Source organism: Podarcis erhardii (assembly GCF_964252035.2).
Source record: "Podarcis erhardii genome assembly, chromosome: 17".
Taxonomy (NCBI): Eukaryota; Metazoa; Chordata; class Lepidosauria; order Squamata; family Lacertidae; genus Podarcis; species Podarcis erhardii.
Window position 1 is genome coordinate 355574 of NC_138515.1, and position 22051 is coordinate 377624.

General features: G+C 44.5%; 1 protein-coding gene across 12 annotated transcripts in view; it reads right to left on the reverse strand.

Annotated features, from left to right (window-relative positions):
• The window catches only part of LOC309331995 (uncharacterized protein), a 116546-nt gene that overhangs the window by 14518 nt on the left and 79977 nt on the right, over nt 1-22051 (reverse strand). For 11 of the 12 annotated variants that reach the window (XM_081844597.1, XM_081844603.1, XM_081844601.1 and 8 more), the window contains one exon: nt 21649-21822. The exons of the other annotated variant lie outside the window; for it this stretch is intronic. In XM_081844597.1, coding sequence (XP_081700723.1) covers nt 21649-21822 — 174 coding nt within the window. The remainder of the gene's footprint in view (nt 1-21648; nt 21823-22051) is intronic. 12 annotated transcript variants of the gene reach the window in all.

Below are 22051 nucleotides of genomic sequence, written 5' to 3' on the forward strand. Positions count from 1 at the left end.
CAGCAAGGCATTTGACAAGGTGCCCCATGATATTCTTGTAAAGAAGCTGGTAAAATGCGGTCTTGACTATGCTACCACTCAGTGGATTTGTAACTGGCTGACTAACCGAACCCAAAGGGTGCTCATCAATGGTTCCTCTTCATCCTGGAGAAGAGTGACTAGTGGGGTGCCACAGGGTTCTGTCTTGGGCCCGGTCTTATTCAACATCTTTATCAACGACTTGGATGATGGACTCAAGGGCATCCTGATCAAATTTGCAGATGACACCAAACTGGGAGGGGTGGCTAACACCCCAGAAGACAGGATCACACTTCAAAACGACCTTGACAGATTAGAGAACTGGGCCAAAACAAACAAGATGAATTTTAACAGGGAGAAATGTAAAGTATTGCACTTGGGCAAAACAAATGAGAGGCACAAATACAAGATGGGTGACACCTGGCTTGAGAGCAGTACATGTGAAAAGGATCTAGGAGTCTTGGTTGACCACAAACTTGACATGAGCCAACAGTGTGACGTGGCAGCTAAAAAAGCCAATGCAATGCTGGGCTGCATCAATAGGAGTATAGCATCTAGATCAAGGGAAGTAATAGTGCCACTGTATTCTGCTCTGGTCAGACCTCACCTGGAGCACTGTGTCCAGTTCTGGGCACCACAGTTCAAGAAGGACACGGACAAACTGGAAGGTGTCCAGAGGAGGGCAACCAAAATGGTCAAAGGCCTGGAAAGGATGCCTTCTGAGGAACGGCTAAGGGAGCTGGGCATGTTTAGCCTGGAGAAGAGGAGGTTAAGGGGTGATATGATAGCCATGTTCAAATATATAAAAGGATGTCACATAGAGGAGGGAGAAAGGTTGTTTTCTGCTGCTCCAGAGAAGCGGACACGGAGCAGTGGATCCAAACTACAAGAAAAAAGATTCCACCTAAACATTAGGAAGAACTTCCTGACAGTAAGAGCTGTTTGACAGTGGAATTTGCTGCCAAGGAGTGTGGTGGAGTCTCCTTCTTTGGAGGTCTTTAAGCAGAGGCTTGACAACCATATGTCAGGAGTGCTCTGATGGTGTTTCCTGCTTGGCAGGGGGTTGCACTCGATGGCCCTTGTGGTCTCTTCCAACTCTATGATTCTATGATTCTATGACTCTCAACAGTCATGAGAACAAGGTGGAATCTAGACATATATAAAAAAACGCTGTGAAAATGCTTTTTAAAAAGCGTTTTAAAAATATATTGAATATTGAATTTAAAACTAGGTGATGAATTTATTTCATCAGATGTTGTAAAGAAAAGAGGTGTAGTTATATACCCAAACTCAAGATTAAAGCCGGAACCCTTATTTAAGGATGAAGAAGGGAGAATGATGGTGATAAAAGTGTTGTATCAAAAAGAAAAAATGTTGTCAGAATCTAGGCACCAAACGAAAAGAAGGCGGAATTTTACCAAAAATTGGAGGATAAACTGCTGGATTATAGTGATGAAAAGATCATTTGATTAGGAGATTTAAATGGTGTTACCTCACTTAATATGGACAGGACAACACAAGAGAAAGAAAGTAAAGAAGGGAGACTACTGCTAACTTTCTTTCAACTAGTAGAAAATTTCAACCTTCAAGATGCATGGGGAGTTAAACACCCAAATGACAAACAATTTACACATTATTCAGAAGCAAAAAAAATCTGCAGGGAGAATTGATACAATTTGGGTTTCAAAAAACTTATTACTGAAAATAAAGAAAGCAGTAATTTTGTCAAAAACAGTATCTGACCACAACCCAACTACAATGGAAATAAAAGGAAGGAAAACAACAAATTGGAGAATTAATGAAAATGTCTTAAATAATGATAAAGTATTAGAAAAGATGAGGGTGACTTTAAGAGAATATTTTGATAACAACTTAAATTAGGGAACCGATATAAATACCGTATGGGATGTAAGGAAAGCAGTGATACGAGGCTTTTTCATCCAACAAAATAGAATCCAAAGAAGAGCGAAAGAAAGGAAACTGGAACAAATTTTGAAGGAGATAAGCGAAAATAGTCATAGTCAACAAAAGAGTGGCAAAAGCTGTACTGGGATGCAATCTCAAAAATGAAAGAATGATCTCGATACAAATCCAAGGCAGACCTTTTAACATCACAGTAATCCAAGTTTATGCACCAACTACTGGTGCTGAAGAAACTGAAATTGACCAGTTCTATGAAGACTTACAACACCTTCTAGAAATGGCACCAAAGAAGGATGTTCTTCTCATTATAGGGGATTGGAATGCTAAAGTAGGGAATCAAGAGATAAAAGGAACAACTGGCAAGTTTGGCCTTGGAGATCAAAACGAAGCAGGGCAAAGGCTAATAGAGTTCTGTCAAGAGAACAAGCTGGTCATCACAAATACGCTTTTCCAACAACACAAGAGACGACTCTACACATGGACATCACCAGATGAGCAGCATCGAAATCAGATTGATTATATTCTCTGCAGCAAAAGATGGAGAAGCTCTATATAATCAGCAAAACAAGACCTGGAGCTGACTGTGGCTCAGATCATCAGCTTCTTATAGCAAAATTCAAGCGTAAACTGAAGAAAGTAGGGAAAACCAGAGATCTGTTAATAATAATAATAATAATAATAATAATAATAATAATAATAATAATAATAATTTATTTGTACCCTGCCCATCATCTGGCTGGGTTTCCCCAGCCACTCTGGGCGGCTTCCACAAAGACCAAAAATACACTAAAATGTCACACATTAAAAACTTTCCTGAACAGGGCTGCCTTTAGATGTCTTCTGAATGTCAGGTAGTTGAAATGAAAGGAACATTTCGTGCAAAGATTACCATAATAAAAAACAAAAAGTGGTAAGGACCTAACATAAGCAGAAGAAATCAAGAAGAGGTGGTAAGAACACACAGAGGAATTATACCAGAAAGATATGGATGTCTCGTACACCCCAGGTAGTGTGGTTGCTGACCTTGAGCCAGACATCCTGGAGAGTGAAGTCAAATTGGCTTTAGAAAGCACTGCTAATAACAAGGCCAGTGGAAGTGATGACATTCCAGCTGAACTATTTAAAATTTTAAAAGATGATGCTGTGAAGGTGCTACACTCAATATGCCAGCAAGTCTGGAAAACTCAGCAGTGGCCAGAGGACTGGAGAAGATCAGTCTACATCCCAATTCCAAAGAAGGGCAGTGCCAAAGAATGCTCCAACTATCACACAATTGCGCTCATTTCATATGCTAGCAAGGTTATGCTTAAAATTCTACAACTTTACATAACTTTATGACCACTGCTCCATAGATATTGTTGTTATACAATTCCATTCACCGTATAGATGGGTTTATGGAGCATTTCTGTATCCTTCTGCTGTGCTGAAGAAGAATTCTATGAAACAGTGGGTATATCTGGAATCACTGTTCACTACGTCTGTTTGCGAACCACTTTGGTAGCGTTGGATGTCATAAAACAAAGCTTTAACGGATTTTTTTCATCAGATAAAAATCTGACCCATTGCTTCTTTCAGAGACTTGCATAGTCTACAAAGACTTTCAGAGACTTATAAGACTTATGGTTATTTGGTTCTGTTTTTAAGAGAATCCATAACGAGTGCACATTTAGTGACTTTCAGAGACTTATAAGATTTATGTTTATATGGTTTCCCATATTGTTCAACGTTCCATATAGACTATATAAAGAGTTTATATTGATATTGCATTGTTGTACTTGGTCATCGTGTTGCCTTGGATATTACTAGAATTCTACAAGGCAGGCTTAAGCAGTAAGTGGGCCGAGAACTCCCAGAAGTGCAAGCTGTATTTTGAAGGGGCAGAGGAACCAGAGACCAAATTGCAAACATGTGATGGATTATGGAGAAAGCTAGAGAGTTCCAGAAAGACATCTACTTCTGCTTCATTGACTACACAAAAGCCTTTGACTGTGTCGACCACAGTCAACAAGTTCTTAAAGAAATGGGAGTGCCTGATCACCTCATCTGTCTCCTGAGAAATCTCTATGTGGGACAAGAAGCTACAGTCAGAACTGGATATGGAACAACTGATTGGTTCAAAATTGGGAAAGGAGTACGACAAGGCTGTATATTGTCTCCCTGCTTATTTAACGTATATGCAGAATTCATCATGTGAAAGACTGTGCTGGATGAATCCCTAGCCGGAATTAAGATTACCGGAAGAAATATCAACAACCTCAGATATGTAAGTAATTTTATTTACGGCCATAGGCCCATACAGGTAAAAACGACACATAAATAACAACTTGTGCACGTGGGGAAAACAGCCGCTAAAGCACCACTATAACAATAAAATACTATAAGATAGAATGGCATACTACGCCTTAGTTAGCTTGTAGTGCTCCTCAGATATGCAGATGACAAAACCTTGATGGCAGAAAGTGAGGAGGAATTAAAGAACCTTTTAATGAGGGTGAAAGAAGAGAGTGCAAAATATGGTCTGAAGCTCAACATAAAAAAAACACTAAACTATGATCATGGCCACTGGTCCCATCACCTCCTGGCAAATAGAAGGGGAAGAAATGGAGCCAGCGAGAGATTTTACTTTCTTGGGTTCCATGATCACTGCAGATGGTGACAGCAGTCACAAAGTTAAAAGACGCCTGCTTCTTAGGAGAAAAGCAATGACAAACCTAGACAGCATCTTAAAAAGCAGAGATATTGCCTTGCCAACAAAGGTCCGTATAGTTAAAGCTATAGTTTTCCCAGTAGTGATGTATGGAAGTGAGAGCTGGAACATAAAGAAGGCTGATCACCGAAAAATGGATGCTTTTGAATTATGGTGGTGGAGGAGACTCTTGAGAGTCCCATAGACTGCAAGAAGATCAAACCTATCCATTCTGAAGGAAATCGGCCCCGAGTGCTCACTGCGGGAGGTAGTGAAAGACAGGAGCGCCTGGCGTGTTCTGGTCCATGGGTCACGAAGAGTCGGACACAATTAAACAACAAAATAGTCCCAAACACGGTTCCATGGGTGATTCTGAGTCAACTTCCTGGGACAGTGTATTGCTGTACATTGTTTCTAAATTTAGTGTTGTATATTGTTTTAATTGTCTGTTTTAACCATATTTGCACAGCAGTTTTTAACGTTGTGAGTGTCCTCTACTTCAGAGGCTTCTACTCTGCAGCCTCTTATAGTTATTTTATCTGCGAGTTTTTTAGTTCTTATGCTCTTACAGTTGTTTTAACTGTGTGTCTTTGTTGGTTTTTAGCTCTTATCTGTTTTAATTATTAGTTTTTTATCCACCCATTATCTGTGTTTAATCTTGTATTTTATTCGGATGTTTTATGCCTGTTTCCTTGTCCTCATTTGCCCTAACAATTATCGGTCAAAAATCCCAACTGCTATTTTATCTATATGCTTTTCTTAATCCTGGTCTATGACCGTAATAAAGTTCATTCATTCATTGATTCATTCATCCTGAAGCAAAGTTCTTAACCCGAGGTACTATTTCTGGGTTAGCAGAGTTTGTAACCTGAAGTGTCTGTAACCTGAGGTACCACTGTATAGTACAGAATAGACTCCCAAGGACAACAAGCAAAAAAATTGAAAAACTAAACTCCCCTATAACAATGATGGAGAGGCAACAATCAATCAACAAAGCGACCAATGGAGGCAAAGGCATTGAAAAAACTTAATATGGAGTCTAAATGGCCAAAATACTGTGAAATCTTAGAACAGGAGGGTAACAAGTGGAAATTGCAGAGTTTTGAGAATCTAAAAGATAAAGTGCGAGACTGGCTACACTATTATTAAATAATGGAGGTTTATAAGTTGGACAGGAAAATTGGTTTCCAGGTGGAAAAGTCAAAATTGGAAACAGAGTTGTTAGAATCCAAAACTAAGAACTTGTCAAAAATGTATAACTTGCTGCTGAAATGGAATACACAGGATGAAACGGTTAAATCAGCTATGATTAAGTGGGCACAAGATATTGGACATAACATTATGTTCGCTGACTGGGAAAAGTTGTGGAGCACCAGTATGAAATTTACGGCGTGTAACGCCTTGAGAGAGAATATTATGAAAATGATTTATAGGTGGTACATGACCCCAGTCAAGCTTGCAAAAATTTACCACTTATCAGATAATAAATGTTGGAAATGTAAAGAAAATGAAGGTACATTCTTTCACCTCTGGTGGACATGCCCAAGGATTAAGGCTTTCTGGGAAATGATATATAATGAAATGAAAAAGGTATTTAAATATACCTTCTTGAAGAAACCAGAGGCCTTTCTCCTGGGTATGGTTAGCCATGTGGTGTTAAAGGACAGAACGTTATTTATGTATGCTACAACAGCAGCAAGGATACTTATTGCAAAGTATTGGAAGACACCAGATCTACCCACTCTGGAAGAATGGCAGATGAAGATGACGGACTACATGGGACTGGCAGATATGACTGGCAGAATCCGAGACCAGGAGAAAGAGACAGTGGAAGAAGATTGGAAGAAATTTAAAGACTATCTTAACAAATATTACAAAATTAATGAAGGCTAGAATTGACATGGGTTTAAAAATTATGTGGTTTTCAGGGGTGTTAATTATGGAAAAAGAACAGAATTATTAAAGATTTTGGGAAATAAGGGATTGGATTTGCTGATTAGTTAATGAAATTAGAATACAGAAGGGGGAGGTATGAGGAGGTCGGGGAAATTAGGTTTAAGAAAATAAGGATGGAAATTATACGTGTTTCTTTCTGTTTTTTGTTTATGTATGTTTTTATTGTTAAACTTGAATAAATATCATTAAAAAAAAAAACAATCAACAAAGCGAAGTCAGGAAAGTCACCAGGTACAGATGGCTTATCTGCCATGTTCTACAAGAAATTAGAAAATGTATTGTCAGAACCGATGAAAACAGACATGAACAGAATTTTTTTTAAAGGGAAAATACTAAAGTCATGGGAAGAGTGCTAGAGTTCTGTCTAGTCAAGTTGAGTGGGATCAATTCCAATCTGTTACCTCCGAGGATGTGGACAGGCTGCTTGGACGAGTGAAGCCAACCACCTGTCTCCTGGATCCTTGCCCATCCTGGCTTATAAAAGCTAGCTGGGAAGGATTGGGCGATGGGCTTCGTGGGGTGGTGAATGCTTCCCTCCGTGAGGGAGCCTTCTCAGACCCGCTGAAAGAGGCGGTTATTAAACCGCTTCTTAAAAAACCATCTTTAGATGCGGCCACGATGGCCAACTATCACCGAGTCTCAAATCTTCCATTCTTGGGCAAGGTGATTGAGCGAGCGGTTGCCGAACAACTCCAGGCACGCCTGGAAGAAGCGGACCATTTGGATCCCTTCCAGTCGGGATTCAGGCCTCATCATGGGACTGAAACTGCCTTGGTCACACTGGTTGATGATCTCCAGCGGGCTAGGGACAAAGGTGAGAGCTGTTTCCTAGTTCTACTGGATCTCTCAGCGGCGTTTGATACCATCGACCATAACATCCTTCTGGACCATCTTGAGGGGCTGGGAGCTGGGGGCACTGTCATACAGTGGTTCCGCTCCTTCCTCCTGGGCCGTGTTCAGAAAGTGGGGGGGGGGGGGATGAGTGTTCAGACCCCTGGGCTCTCACTTGTGGGGTGCCTCAGGGTTCTGTCCTCTCCCCCATGCTTTTCAACATTTACATGCAGCCGCTGGGAGAGATCATCAGGAGGTTTGGGCTGGGTGTTCATCAGTATGCGGATGATACCCAGCTCTACCAAATCTCTTTCAAATCAGAACCAGTGAAGGCGGTGAAGGTCCTGTGTGAGTGTCTGGAGGCGGTTGGAGGATGGATGGCGGTTAACAGATTGAGGTTGAATCCTGACAAGACAGAAGTACTGTTTTTGGGGGACAGGAGGCGGGCAGGTGTGGAGGATTCCCTGGTCCTGAATGGGGTAGCTGTGCCCCTGAAGGACCAGGTGCGCAGCCTGGGAGTCATTTTGGACTCACAGCTGTCCATGGAGGCACAGGTCAAATCTGTGTCCAGGGCAGCTGTTTACCAGCTCCATCTGGTACGTAGGCTGAGACCCTATCTGCCTGCGGACTGTCTCGCCAGAGTGGTGCATGCTCTGGTTATCTCCCGCTTGGACTACTGCAATGCACTCTACGTGGGGCTACCTTTGAAGGTGACTCGGAAACTACAACTAATCCAGAATGTGGCAGCTAGACTGGTGACTGGGGGCGGCCGCCGAGACCATATAACACTGGTCTTGAAAGACCTACATTGGCTCCCAGTACGTTTCCGAGCACAATTCAAAGTGTTGGTGCTGACCTTTACAGCCCTAAACGGCCTCGGTCCAGTATACCTGAAGGAGCGTCTCCACCCCCATCATTCTGCCCGGACGCTGAGGTCCAGCACCGAGGGCCTTCTGGCGGTTCCCTCATTGCGAGAAGCAAAGCTACAGGGAACCAGGCAGAGGGCCTTCTCGGTAGTGGGGCCCGCCCTGTGGAACGCCCTTCCAGCAGATGTCAAAGCGATAAACAACTACCTGACATTCAGAAGACATCTTAAGGCAGCCCTGTTCAGGGAAGTTTTTAACGTGTGATATTTTACTGTATTTTTGGTTTCTATGGAAGCCGCCCAGAGTGGCTGGGGAGGCCCAGCCAGATGGGCGGGGTATAAATAAATTATTATTATTATTATTATTATTATTATTATTATTATTATTATTATTATCACTTCAATACCCAAACAAGGAATGGACCCAATGCTGATTAAAAATTATAGGCAAATATCATTATTAAAAAATGATTATAAAATATTCGCTGACATCCTGGCCAACAGACTCAAAAGAATACTTAACAAAATTGTACGCAAAGACCAGGAGGCTTCTTACCAGGCAGACACATGTGCAACAATACCATGAATGTAATTGATATTTTAGAGTATTTGGAGTAAAAAACTGATAAAAAAGCAATTTTGATGCCGAAAATGCTTTCGATAATATTTTTTTTTTTTATTATCAAACCTTTATTAGGCATTATGCAAATAAAACCCTAAAAGAGAAAATAACATATAAAAACCTTGAAATGTATATAAAAAAGGCAGCAGATGGCTACATACATATATATATATATGCATATAAAATCAATGGTTTTCCTTGTTAACCTGCTCCTTGGAGGACTGCTGCCAAAAACTCAGCTACCCCCGCCGTTACCCTTTGGTCAGCGTCGGATAGGTAAAGTCCCACACATTTACCTTGCTGGGGTTCCAGACCACCCGAAAGAGGGGACAGCACGCGTTGACGGATCGTACTGTGCAATGGGCAATGAAAGAGAATATGCTCTACAGTGTCCGGGACATTCATAGAGCATCTGCAGAATCTCTTGTTTCTAGGAACGTTTTGATATCTTCCCCTGACAAATGCTGAGGGAAAAACATTTAAACGGGCCAGCATAAAAGCCCTACGTTGGGCTGGGATTATTAATTTAGTGACGTAATTGGCTCTACTATCTAAGATATTTAAATCATAGAATGTGGGGGAGCAAATTTTGTTTACAGCTGCCATAATATTTTGTCTCTCGACATCCTTTAGTCTAGTTAGGATATTATGAAAAATGTACTGCTCATTAGAATTGTACAGGGGCTCCAGCTCGATGCCTAAAGATTCAATCTTTTTTTCGAGGTGCTGATACCATCTTGATTTATAGGAGTCTTTGAGCAAATCAGCGAGCAGACTTGATGGAGGGCAGCGAAAGTGGCAGCGTAACCAGTACTTTATTGAGGTGGACCATGCCCAATATTCCAGTGTGTGTATGCCTATTTCTTTTTTTTTTGTTTTTTTTTTTTTTTATTAAGGATTTTCTTGTTTTACAGAAGGGTAGTGCCTCGTATTTTTTTTTCTTCTTCTTCCATGTAACGTTTTTACAAATCCGTTTCATTTGTTGAGGCATTAGGGGGAGAAGAAAACAGAAATAAAAAAGAAAGGGGGGGTGGGGAGAGGGGGGGATGGATGGGGGTGGGGTCGGGTGGCGGTGTTTCTATTATGTTTAATGTATGTAGAGTTTGGTGTCAGCGTTGCTTGTGTTGTTCACTTGTGTTCCTTTGGTGGTGAGAGAGGTTGGGGTTGGCTTAGGGTGTGATTGTTTGCTTGTGATTGGCTGTGGTGATCTTTGTTTTCGTGTGTGAGTGAGGTGGGTGGGTGTTTTGGATCAGGTTAGCCATATTGATTTGTATGCTGTTGGTGGATTATTGTCATTGTCCTGTTGGGCTGTGTATGTGATAAAGGGGAGCCATACCGGGGTGAAGGCGTCTTCTTCTGTTTGTCCCCGTGTCAGTTTCAGTTTATTAGTTAATTTTTCTAGTAGGGCTGTTTCCCATACTATTTGGTACCATTGGTCCATGCTTACTCCTGACAGGTCTCTCCAGTGTCTGGTTATGATGCTTCTGGCTGCTGAGAGCAGGTGGGTTATGAGTTCTTTGTGGTGTAAATGGGCATTGTTGTCTTGGAAGATGTTTAGTAGGGCCAATTCTGGGGTGTGTATGCCTATTTCTGCACACATTGTTTCATATTTGATCACAGCTGGGAGTCCAAGAATACGTCTCAAGAAGCTGGAATGAATTTTTTTTTTAATCACTGTTATATGCTTGGACCCATAGCGGGATTCCATAAAGTAACTGGGATTGCACTTTTGTTTGAAATATCTGAATGGCCGCAGGAATAAATTGATTACCTATCTGATAATAAAAACGGGCAACTGCTGATGAGGTGCACTTTGCCTGTTTTATGGCATTTGTGCGATGGGTTACCCACCCTAGATTGCTCTGGAATAAGATTCCCAGATACCTATGGATTTTCACTTGTTGGATTTCTTGCCCTCTTATTTTCCATTTCTCTAATTTCCAACCATTCGAGAAGACCAAAATTTTTGTCTTCTCATAATTTATAGAGAGTTTGTTACATTCGCAGTAAAGGATCAGTGAGGATATAAGACGTTTCAGACCCAAGCTCGTTAATGATAGTAGGACAGCATCGTCTGCGTATAATAAGAGAGGAACTGGCTTCTGATTAAGTTTAGGGGCATGTGATTCTATTTTTTGAAGGTAATCTGGCAAGTCTGATAGGAATAAGTTAAATAGAAAGGGGGCAAGAATACACCCTTGTTTTACCCCTTTCGAGTTTGGGATATCTGATGAAAGGTGACCTTTGGTGTTAAGTTTGACTTGACAGGTATTAGAAGAGTGTAGATTTTGCATTAGAATCAATAAGCACTGATCAATTTTTAATTCTGCGAGTTTCCTCCACAACTTTGGGCGGTCAATTGAGTCGAATGCACCACGAAAATCTACAAAAGCAGCGTATATCTTAGATTGCCTTTGGGATCTGTATTTTTCAACCAGATGCATGAGTATAAGACAGTGGTCTAGTGTAGAGCAACCTTTGGAGAAACCTATTTGTTCTTTCCCTGGTAGGTTTAGATTTTTCATCCAGGTAAGGAGTTTAGATAAGAGGTGCTTAGCGTAGATTTTCCCTATCACTGATAGTAGGCTTATCGGTCTATAATTCCTTGGTTCTTTTGGGTCGCCATTTTTAAAGATTGGAATAATTATTGATCTTAACCATATCTCAGGTATGATCCCGTATTTATCTATAAGAGTAAACAGTTGAGCTAAGGGTTCTGCCCACCAATCTATATAGGTCTTAAATAATTCTATTGGTAGACCGTCTGGCCCTGGAGATTTCCCCGATTTCGATAATATATCCTGGAATTATATGAAAAAAACTCTAGAACTTACAGGACTCTGGGAAAATTTCAGCAGAGGCAGTGAGGCAATACATCAAGACCAGAGAGCAAAGTTGATTTTAAATAATTAAGTAACAGAACAATTCAAGATAAGTAAGGGGACCAGACAAGGTTGCCCTTGTCACGTCTACTGTTTATTATGGTGCTAGAATCACTAGCGATCACAATAAGGAAAGACCCAGAAATAAAAAGAATAGTAGTATGAAAGAAATCACATAAAATAAAGGCATTTGCTGATGATTTGATAATAACTACTGAAAACCCTGAAGAAAGTGTAATCCCAAAATGATGTTTTTATTCCAGATGACACCAGTGATTGGGAGGACGGGATGTTTCAAATCTTGGCAAAAAGGTCTATTGAGATTCATTTGGCAGTACAAAAAAAACTAAAATTAAACACAAATTATTAATAGATAGCAAAAAATAGAGGTGGAATGCCTCTCCCTGACTTGAAATTGTATTATGATCCAACCTTTCTAAATTGGTTAAAAGAATGTAGACTTACTGGACTTAGAAGGTTTTGATAATCACTACAGGTGGCATATTTGGGATATGAGAAGGTGAAAGTTCATAGAGGCTTCCTTAATCATATCATAAGGAAGCCTTTATATAAAGTATGGAAAAAAATACAGTGGTGCCCCGCAAGACGAACGCCTCGCAAGACGGAAAACCCGCTAGACGAAAGGGTTTTCCGTTTTGGAGGCGCTTCGCAAAACGAATTTCCCTATGGGCTTGCTTCGCAAGACGAAAATGTCTTGCGAGTTCCTGTGGGTTTTTTTTCCCTCCCCCCCTTTTTCTAAGCCGTTAAGCCGCTTATCAGCTGATCCGCTAAGCTGATAAGCCACTAAAAGCCGCTAAAAGCCGCTAAGCCGCTAATAGCACTAATCCGCTAAGCCGTCAATGGGCTTGCTTCACAAGACGAAAAAACCGCTAGACGAAGAGAATCGCGGAACGGATTCTTTTCGTCTTGTGAGGCACCACTGTAACGAACTACTAGAACTCAAAACTCCTTGGTGGCTATCTCCTTTGGAGGCTATAGCAGTTAAAAGGAAGAATATGGAAACGTTATGGGCTACATACAAAAATCTCTAAGAGGAAGAAGGCAACAAATTGAAATTGAAAAAATATGAGGAAATAAAACATTACCTGACAGGATGGATCCAAATACCACCAGCTAAACAAAGTGTTTAAGATAGATAATAATAATAAAAAAGGTTTTGCAAGAGAAGAATCAACATTAGACAAATAATTAATACAAAATAAGAAAAAGTCATTTCTAGAATGTAAGGAATTCTCTTAGAATGGAAGGTTAATGATGAGCAAGTGAAAGACGCAATGATTAAGTGGGCAATGGATTTGGGCAAAACTATTGAATAAGGATTGGAGATTGACAGCTTGCTACTCAATAAAGGAAAATTTCCTAAAGATGTTTTATAGGGGGTATATAAGGTAAAGGGATCCCTGACAATTAAGTCCAGTCACGAACAACTAGGGTTGCAGCGCTCATCTCACTTTACAGGCCGAGGGAGCCAACATTTGTCCACTTCCGCAGACAGTTTTTCCGGGTCATGTGGCCAGCATGACTAAGCAGCTTCTGGCGAAACCAGAGCAGCGCACGGAAACGCCGTTTACCTTCCCACTGGAGCGGTACCTATTTATCTACTTGCACTTTTTTTTTTTGCATGCTTTCGAACTGCTAGGTTGGCAGGAGCAGGGACCAAGCAACGGGAGCTCACCCTGTTGCGGGTATTCGCACCGCCGACCTTTCGATCAGCAAGCCCAAATGTCACAGTGGTTAACCCACAGCGCCACCCGCATCCCTAGGGGGTATATAACACCTAGCAAAATATTCAAAACGAACAAAATGAGATCTAAAATGTGCTGAAGGTGTAACCAGGCAGAAGGGACACTATTTCATATGTGATGAACCTGCAACAAAATGAAGAGCATCTGGGACACTGCTTATGAGGAGTTGAAAAAAAAAATAAACAAACTTTATAAAGTAACCAGAAGCCTATATTACTCAGACATTCCAAATGAAAATAAGAGAATATTCCTTTACGCATCATCGGCAGCAAGAATATTAATTGCAAAAAATTGGAAAAGTGAAACACTACCAACAAAAAACGAGTGGCAAGACAGATTATATTATTATCTTGAACTGGCAAAAATGACAGATACAATTAAGGGACAGTCTAACCAAAAGTTTCAAAAAGAGTGGGTAATGTACAGAGATTACTTAAAAAATCAGTGCCTGGACTTGCTTTGAGTAATTTTTGCAAAATGAATTATGGTTGTTATGGGTTAAGGGGGCTGCTTGTGCGTAAATGGTTGAGCTCTCCACTCATGCAATCAGTTTCTAAACTCTCCCAGTCCGCGGAGCCATGGGTGCATGGCTACCTCAATCGCTGGCAGAATCCGTCAGTGGGCGTTTCCGGAATTTGCGCCAACATAAGAGTTCCTTAACGGAAACTCTCCTTCTGGATTCTCTGCGTGACAGTTTCCTACGCGGAGTAGGCGTCCCCAGCGGAGGTCCTGAAACCTCTCCACTGTTCTCACTGGAAGTATCTTGGAGCCATCCCTCCGACTGAGTTTCTGTGGGAACTCTCTCTCTCCCCCTGCTGGTTCCTTCCTCAGCATCCGAGACTCTCCTACCCTCCTTGAGCCCTTCCACCACCTGACTCTCCGATGGCAGTTCCCTGACATCCACCTCCCCTCCAGGAACCCCCTCACCCCCCGTTTCCCCCTCTTCTCTGGGTGGTGAGGCTGGGAATCCCCTGAAAGAATCCTCCTCATCTTCGGATGACTCAAAAACCGCCCTCCACCTACTACTGTCCCTTCTTCCCGAATACTCTTCCCCATCTGATTCTTCTTCCTCTTCTTGTCCTGATTCTGGGAACCCCTCAAACTCCCCTTCTTCGTCAGTGGTGCCGAAGTGTTCCTCCCAGAACCTAGCCAAGGGCTGAGGCTTCTTTGGGTACCGGAGATGAAACGTTCCTACTAAAACCTCATCATCAACCGTTTCTGCCGGTACCCAGGTATTTTCGGACTCCGGTTCCCCTTCCCATGCCACTAAGTACTCCACCTGTTTACCCTTCCACCGAGAGTCGAGTATTTCTGCTACATGACTGCTGCTCTCCCTCTCTTCTACTTCCGGTGTCGCGGGAACCTCACCTTCATGTCCCAAAATTTCCCGCCCCTCCCGGTATGGTGACAGTAATGACCTATGGAATACTGGATGCAGTTTCATGTTGTCTGGCAACCTGAGTCTGAAGGCCACCGGATTAACCTGTTGTATAACTTCGAAGGGTCCCAGTCGTTTCGGCCTCAATTTCTTGCACCCGCCCTTAAATGGCAACCCTTGTGTTGACAACCACACCCGGTCCCCCACCCTTATGGTCTCTCCTTCTCTTCTGCTCCTATCTGCCTGCTTCTTGTATTCTTCCTTGGCCCTATCCAAATTCATCTTGAGCTGTTGATGTATGGCTTCCATTTCTTCCACGAAATGTTCCGCTGCCGGTACGCTCCATCTTTCCCCTCCTTCCCCTGGAAAGGCCCTAGGGTGACACCCGTAATTGGCCATAAATGGACTCATGCCTGTGGACACATTTTCTGCGTTATTGTAGGCAAATTCGGCCAGAGCCAATTTCTCTACCCAATCATTCTCTCTGTCATTTACATAACACCTCAGATATTGTTGCAGAATACTGTTTGCCCTTTCCGCCTGCCCATTTGTTTCTGGGTGTCTGGCGGTCAAGAAATTGACCTCTACGTGCAGTAAGCTCATGAGCTTCCTCCAGAACCTGGACGTAAATTGTTTCCCTCTATCTGAGACCACCCCCAAGGGGGCGCCATGCAACCTAAAAATGTGTTCTATAAACAACCTGGCGGTTTCTTCCGCTGTCACTGCATGTGAGCAAGCTATAAAGTGGCACATCTTGGTTAACTGGTCTACCACTACCATTACCGCAGTCTTTCCCTTGGATTTTGGTAAATCAGTCATAAAATCGATAGAAACTGCATCCCATGGCCGTTCGGGTGTGGGTAATGGTTCCAGTAACCCCGCCGGTGCCGCCCTCTCCCCCTTCGCTCGCTGGCAGCGGTCGCACCCCCTTACATACTCTCGTACATCTTCCCTCACCTTGGGCCACCAGAACTGCCTGGTAACTAACCACATGGTTTTGTGTTGCCCAAAGTGCCCTGCGGTGGGGCTGTCGTGTAGTTGTTTGAGTACTTTACCCCTCAATTCCCCTTCCGGTATGTACAATGCCCCTTTGTAATACAACGCCCCATTCCTTTCTTCAAACCCCCCTGTGTTCTCCCCGGCTCTCCTGAGCCCTCTGAGCTTATCTTGGGCATATTCATCGTTCTCTGTCCCTTCTACCAGTTCCCTTTGCCCCACCAATGCTGCTCCACAAACCCAGTGGTCCTCTGGGATAATATGCCTTTCCTCGGGCGCTCCCTCCCTCTCCATATACTCTGGCTTTCGAGAGAGAGTGTCCGCCCTGACGTTCTCTGGTCCCGGTACGTAGCAAATCTCAAAATGGAATTTGGAGAACTCCTGTGCCCATCTCACTTGTCTCTGGTTCAGTACTCGGGCCGTTCTCCAATATTCCAGATTTTTGTGGTCCGTGCACACCTGGACCTTGTGCTGCGCTCCAATCAGCAGGTGTCGCCACCGCCGAAAAGCTTCATGAATGGCGAGCAGTTCCCGGTCGTACACTGTGTAGTTCCTTTCGGATTTATTCAACTTCCGTGAGAAGAAGGCACACGGTCTCCAGTCCGACGCATCTTTTCCCGGCTAGAGAAGCACCGCCCCTACCGCTCGATCAGATGCGTCCGTCTCTACCCTCATCGGCTTCTGTAGATCTACGTGCAAGAGCTGTTCCTCCGACGCAAACGCTTTCTTTAGCTGTTCAAACGCTCGCTGCGCCTCTTCCGTCCACGCGAATTTCTTCTTACTACTGAGACAATCGGTGATGGGCGCCGTTAAGTGGGCAAAGTTTTTGATGAACTTCCGATAGAAGTTTCCATACCCCAGGAATCTCTGCACGTCCTTCCTGTTTCTGGGTGTCTTCCATTCCAGTACCGCTTGGACTTTACTGGGATCCATGGCCAATCCCTTGTCTGACAAACGGTACCCCAGGAACTCCACCTCTCTGGTATGGAACTGGCACTTCTCCAGTTTTACCCACAGCTGGTTGGCTTGCAGCCTGCTTAGGACCTCCCGGACATCTCGGACATGCTGCTCCTCGTCCTCTGAGTAGACCAACACATCGTCTAAGAAGGCCACACAGTTCTTATAGAGCAGAGGTCCCAGGATGTGATGCATGAAGGATTGGAAGCATGCTGAGCCCGCCTGTAATCCGAAGGGCATAACGAGATACTCAAAGGCCCCCAAGGGGGTGAACATGGTGGTCTTCCATTCATCCCCCTTCCTCATCCGTATCAGGTTATACGCCCCCCTCAGGTCCAGCTTGGTAAAAATCTTTCCCTTCCTCACTCTGGTCAGAATGTCGTCAATCCTGGCCATGGGAAAGGCCACTGGTTCTGACACCGAATTGACGGCCCGGAAGTCCACGACCAGCCTGGGTTTATTTGAGTCCTTTTTGTCCACAAAAAACACTGGGCTGCCCCCCACCGCTCTTGACTCCCTGATGAACCCTCGTTTCAGGTTCTTGTCTATGAACTCCCTTAACTCCTGCATCTCCCTGTCCGACATAGCGTACAGTTTGCCCACTGGTAGCTGGGCTCCCGGGAGTAGGTTAATTTGACAGTCAAAGGGTCTATGTGGGGGCAGTCTATCTGCTTCCTTCTCGCTGAAAACATCACTCAGGTCTGCGTATTGTGGTGGTATTTCTCCCTTTTCTCCCACCACCATCCCTGCCAGACTTGCCCTAGCCAACTCCTGAGTTTCTCTTCCCTTGCAGTGTTCTAGGCAATAAGCTGACCCAAAAGAGACTACCCGCTGGTGCCATCCCACTAGCGGGTCATGTAACGCCAGCCAGCTCATTCCTAATATGATGGGCGGCCCCGCCAGGGTGGCTACGTGAAATGCAATGACTTCCGTGTGCCTTCCCACCCTCATTGTCATGGGGACCGTTTGTTGGCTCACTTCCCCCCCCCCAGAAGTTCCCTCCCATCAATCGTGGTCACCTGCAAGGAATTGCTCAAGGGCAGCGTCTGTATCTGGTGCTCTGATGCAAACTCCTTACTCATGAAATTGCAGGAGCTGCCTGAGTCTAACAGGGCTTTTATCGTGAGTGGATGTCCATTGGGTAGCTCTAGCAGCACCTCTACGACTAGAGCCGCTCTTGGGGGTTCAGGCTTGGGCACGTTCACTGATCCTTGGCCTGGCTGCTGTGCCCTGTCGCTGGCAGCCAGGCGTTGGCTTTTACCTGCTCCTTAACCCCCTCCTCCTCACTCCCAACAGCTCCCACCATTCCTTGCCATCCCTTCCTTTGTGGGCACACTCTGGCAAAATGTCCTGGCTGTTGACAGAGGAAGCATTTTTTGGTGCTCTTCCCCTCCTTCTTCCGCCCTTCGCTGACATTTGAAATTCCGCGCACACGCAGTCCCAATCTCCATTGGTTCCACTAGCGGGGAAGGTTGCTCCGGCATCTCAGGAATGCGGAAATCACTCCAACGCTCTCCTCTCCCTTCCCGCTTCTCCAGAGCCCTTGCCTCTTGGCGCGCTCAAATCGCAAGCGCCAATTTGGTCAGCTGATCCATGGACTCCGGACAGGGCGCGCGGGAAAGTTCATCTTTCACCGCCGGGGCTAGCCCTTCTTCAAACAGCATTTGAATCGGTTCCGAAGACAGGTCCCACCCCAATTTATGTATGAGCATGGTAAACTGTGTCCAATACTCTCGGACGGACTGATTCCCCTGTTTGCATCCCATTAACTGTCTGCGTACCACGCCCTGTTCAATCTGGCTGGAAAACATCAAGTCCATCGCGATAAAGAATTTCCTCAAGTCTTTTAGGGCATCATTATTCGATGCCATCAGGGGCCTCATCCATTCTCTAGCTCCCCCCTCGAGGTGCCCAATCACAAAAGCCACTCTCGATTCTTCATCGGCAAAGTCATCAAACTGCAGGTTCAGTGCGTACTGCATTTCTGTCTTAAAGGCTTGGTAGCTTCTTGGGTCACCCCCGAATTTCTGTACCAACCCCGGTACCTTCCTTGCGATGGGGGTGGGCTTCCCCTGTGCATCCTGAGCTCTCCTCTCCTCGAGACGCGCCGTTAGCAGTGCCAGCTGGTGTTCCAACGCTCTGTTTCTCTCCTCCAGAGTTGGTCCCGCTCTAGCTCCTCCCGCTGCTCCGTCTCCAGTTGGGTTGCTCATGATGCCTCTCTTTCGCACACGCAGCGTCGAAGACTGACGGATTGCTGTTATGGGTTAAGGGGGCTGCTTGTGCGTAAATGGTTGAGCACTCCACTCATGCAATCAGTTTCTAAACTCTCCCAGTCCGCAGAGCCATGGGTGCATGGCTACCTCAATCGCTGGCAGAATCCGTCCGTGGGCGTTTCCGGAATTTGCGCCAACATAAGAGTTCCTTAACGGAAACTCTCCTTCTGGATTCTCTGCGTGACAGTTTCCTACGCGGAGTAGGCATCCCCAGCGGAGGTCCTGAAACCTCTCCGCTGTTCTCACTGGAAGTATCTTGGAGCCATCCCTCCGACTGAGTTTCTGTGGGAACTCTCTCTCTCCCCCTGCTGGTTCCTTCCTCAGCATCCGAGGCTCTCCTACCCTCCTTGAGCCCTTCCACCACCTGACTCTCCGATGGCAGTTCCCTGACAATGGTCTACAAGCATAGTATATGGAGAGGGGTAGAAATGATGAAATGAGAAAGTAACAGTTTATCAAACACGAAACCAGAACCGCTTTAAGGAGGAAGGAAGTCTATTAGAATAGAATAAAAATTGGAAAGAGAAAACAGGGCAACGTAAGTCCATACGTAAGAACTTTTGGATTTATGGCTACATGTTTGTCATTTGTTTTGTGTGTTTTTTAGTTTGTTTCTTAAGTGTCGTCATGTGTGTGCGTGTTGTAATGAAAAGTTAGTAAAAAACATACACAAACACACACACACACACACACACACACACACACATATATATATATATAATTTGCCATAAGCTCACAATCACCACCTGGTGTCACATTTGTATAATGCACTTAAAACACACTTAAAATGTTACATTTGCAACTGTACAGCTGAGTCCTAAGTTATTTTGTGCAGATCACCACAGGAGGCAGCAACTTCCATTGCGCTGCACTGCAAGTCACATTTGCTGAACTTTCTGCCAATCAGCTTCCCTAGCATTATTACATGACAGGCAGCAGCCACTGTCCAGGGGGGTTCTACCCTTTATTACTTCTGCTAAAGTGAGGCAAGACATGAGTACAGCAGCACTCTTCCTACTTGTGAGACCCAGTAACTGGTACAAAATATTGAATGTTTAGTTTCATTCCACAGGTAGGCAGGAAGGGTAACATCACTGACAAGACAAGTATGTGTGTGTACACATACGTATGTATGGGAAAATACTTTCCGTTTCCCTCTCTTTCCTGATCTTAAGCATCACCCAGGCTTCCCACCTGCTGGTAATAATGCAACTGCTTGCTCCGCTCCTGCTCTGCTCCGTGTTCTCTCCCTCTGCAACCATCATAACTAGGCCCTATACCTGCACAACAGTCTCTTTTCTGTCCATATTCCATTCCATGGCCCCAATCAACAGGCATGGCCCCAAACACAGGCATTCCATTCCATGGCCCCAAACACAGGCATTCCATTCCATGGCCCCAAACACAGGCATGCTGTGTTTTCATTTGATTCCCCACCCTGCCCCAATTTTCAAGCGTTAAATTCTTTGGTCTTTCCTCCCAAACTGCAGCACATCCCACAATAGCCAGTAGTCCCTGTTACACCACCACCTTCCCCTTTTCATTTGCCTCCCCAAACAAACACTGCTTTGCGTACCAATGTCTGTGTTGCCTTAAGTTCCAAAGTAATGTTTTGTTTTTCAAAAACAAACCCATCCAATGGCCTAATTGTAAAAAAATAGTTTATAAAGGTGTCTAGTCGGCTGGTGTTTACTGGGCTATTGCCAACTGATTTGTTTGGTTTTAATGTTGTTTTGTGGCAGTTAACCACATTGTTATAGTTGATATTATAAACTGATGGTAATCCCCTACAAGAAATATTTATTTAGCTGTCAGGATAAAAATCTTGGAATAAAGAAACTTTTTTATCTATCTATCATTATATACCACTACTCACACCAAAAGTACATGACAGAGCAGTCATGAAATAGACATGCATGTCCTCACTCTGAGGTGACCTCTGCTGATCCAGGATTGCATGAAAAGCTAACATGAGAAACAACTATGAGTTTCCAGCACCCATGAGCTTAATGTGTGCCATGTACTGAACTAGCCTATGAGGCCAGAAGGATTTTGTGCAAAGCCCCCAAATCTGCTCCTCCTGTCCTACCAAAACACACTGGAGCCCATTGCACAGAGAGGCAGGCAGTGAGAAGAAAGAAAGCACTCAATGGAGATAGAGATTTATGAGAAGCAGGTGGCTGTGAAGGTGATCAGCCAGGAGGAGACTTGAGGGGGTGGATTGTAAGAAGAAACTTGGTAGTTTGTGGGGACAGACAATTATTCCCAAGTGCATCATGGAAACCGGTCACCCGGCCTGTACTCCACTGCTTAGCAGCAGGTAGGCTAGGGGGTGGGAAGAAAGAAAGTGGGGCAGAACAAACAGAGCAGGGAGGCACCCCAATGATCCAGAGAAGCATCGGGATGCAACAGGCTGGTTCCAGGAAAGCATCAGCTGGCGTGGGCAGGGCAGGGCTGGAGCACCTGGGGTGTGTGTGTGCGTGCAGGGCAGTTACCTCTGGCTGGAAGCTGGCTTTTGCCCGTCGCTTCTGGCCACTCCCCTTGGCTCCCCGCCGCCCCACCTGCTTGATCCTGGTGGGCTTGCGGTTGCCGAAGGCGTTCCTCCTCCTCCTGACCTTCCAGCCTGCTGCCCCTTCCGGGCTGCTCCACTCCTCAGGAAGCAGCCGCTTCTGGGGAAGGGAAGAGAAGAAGGAGATACGAAGAGGAGCAAGCTGTGGAAGCGGCAGGCAGCAAATGCAGAAAGTGGAGCCCCCGTTCCCCAAAAAGCAAGCAGCGCCACAGCTTGACCCACTCTTTCCTGGACCATGATCCCAGCACAAGCCTTGCGAAGCCCCTTTCTGCATCTCCAAGCTTGCCACCTGCCAGCCCCATCCCACAAGGCACATTCAAGGCATTCAA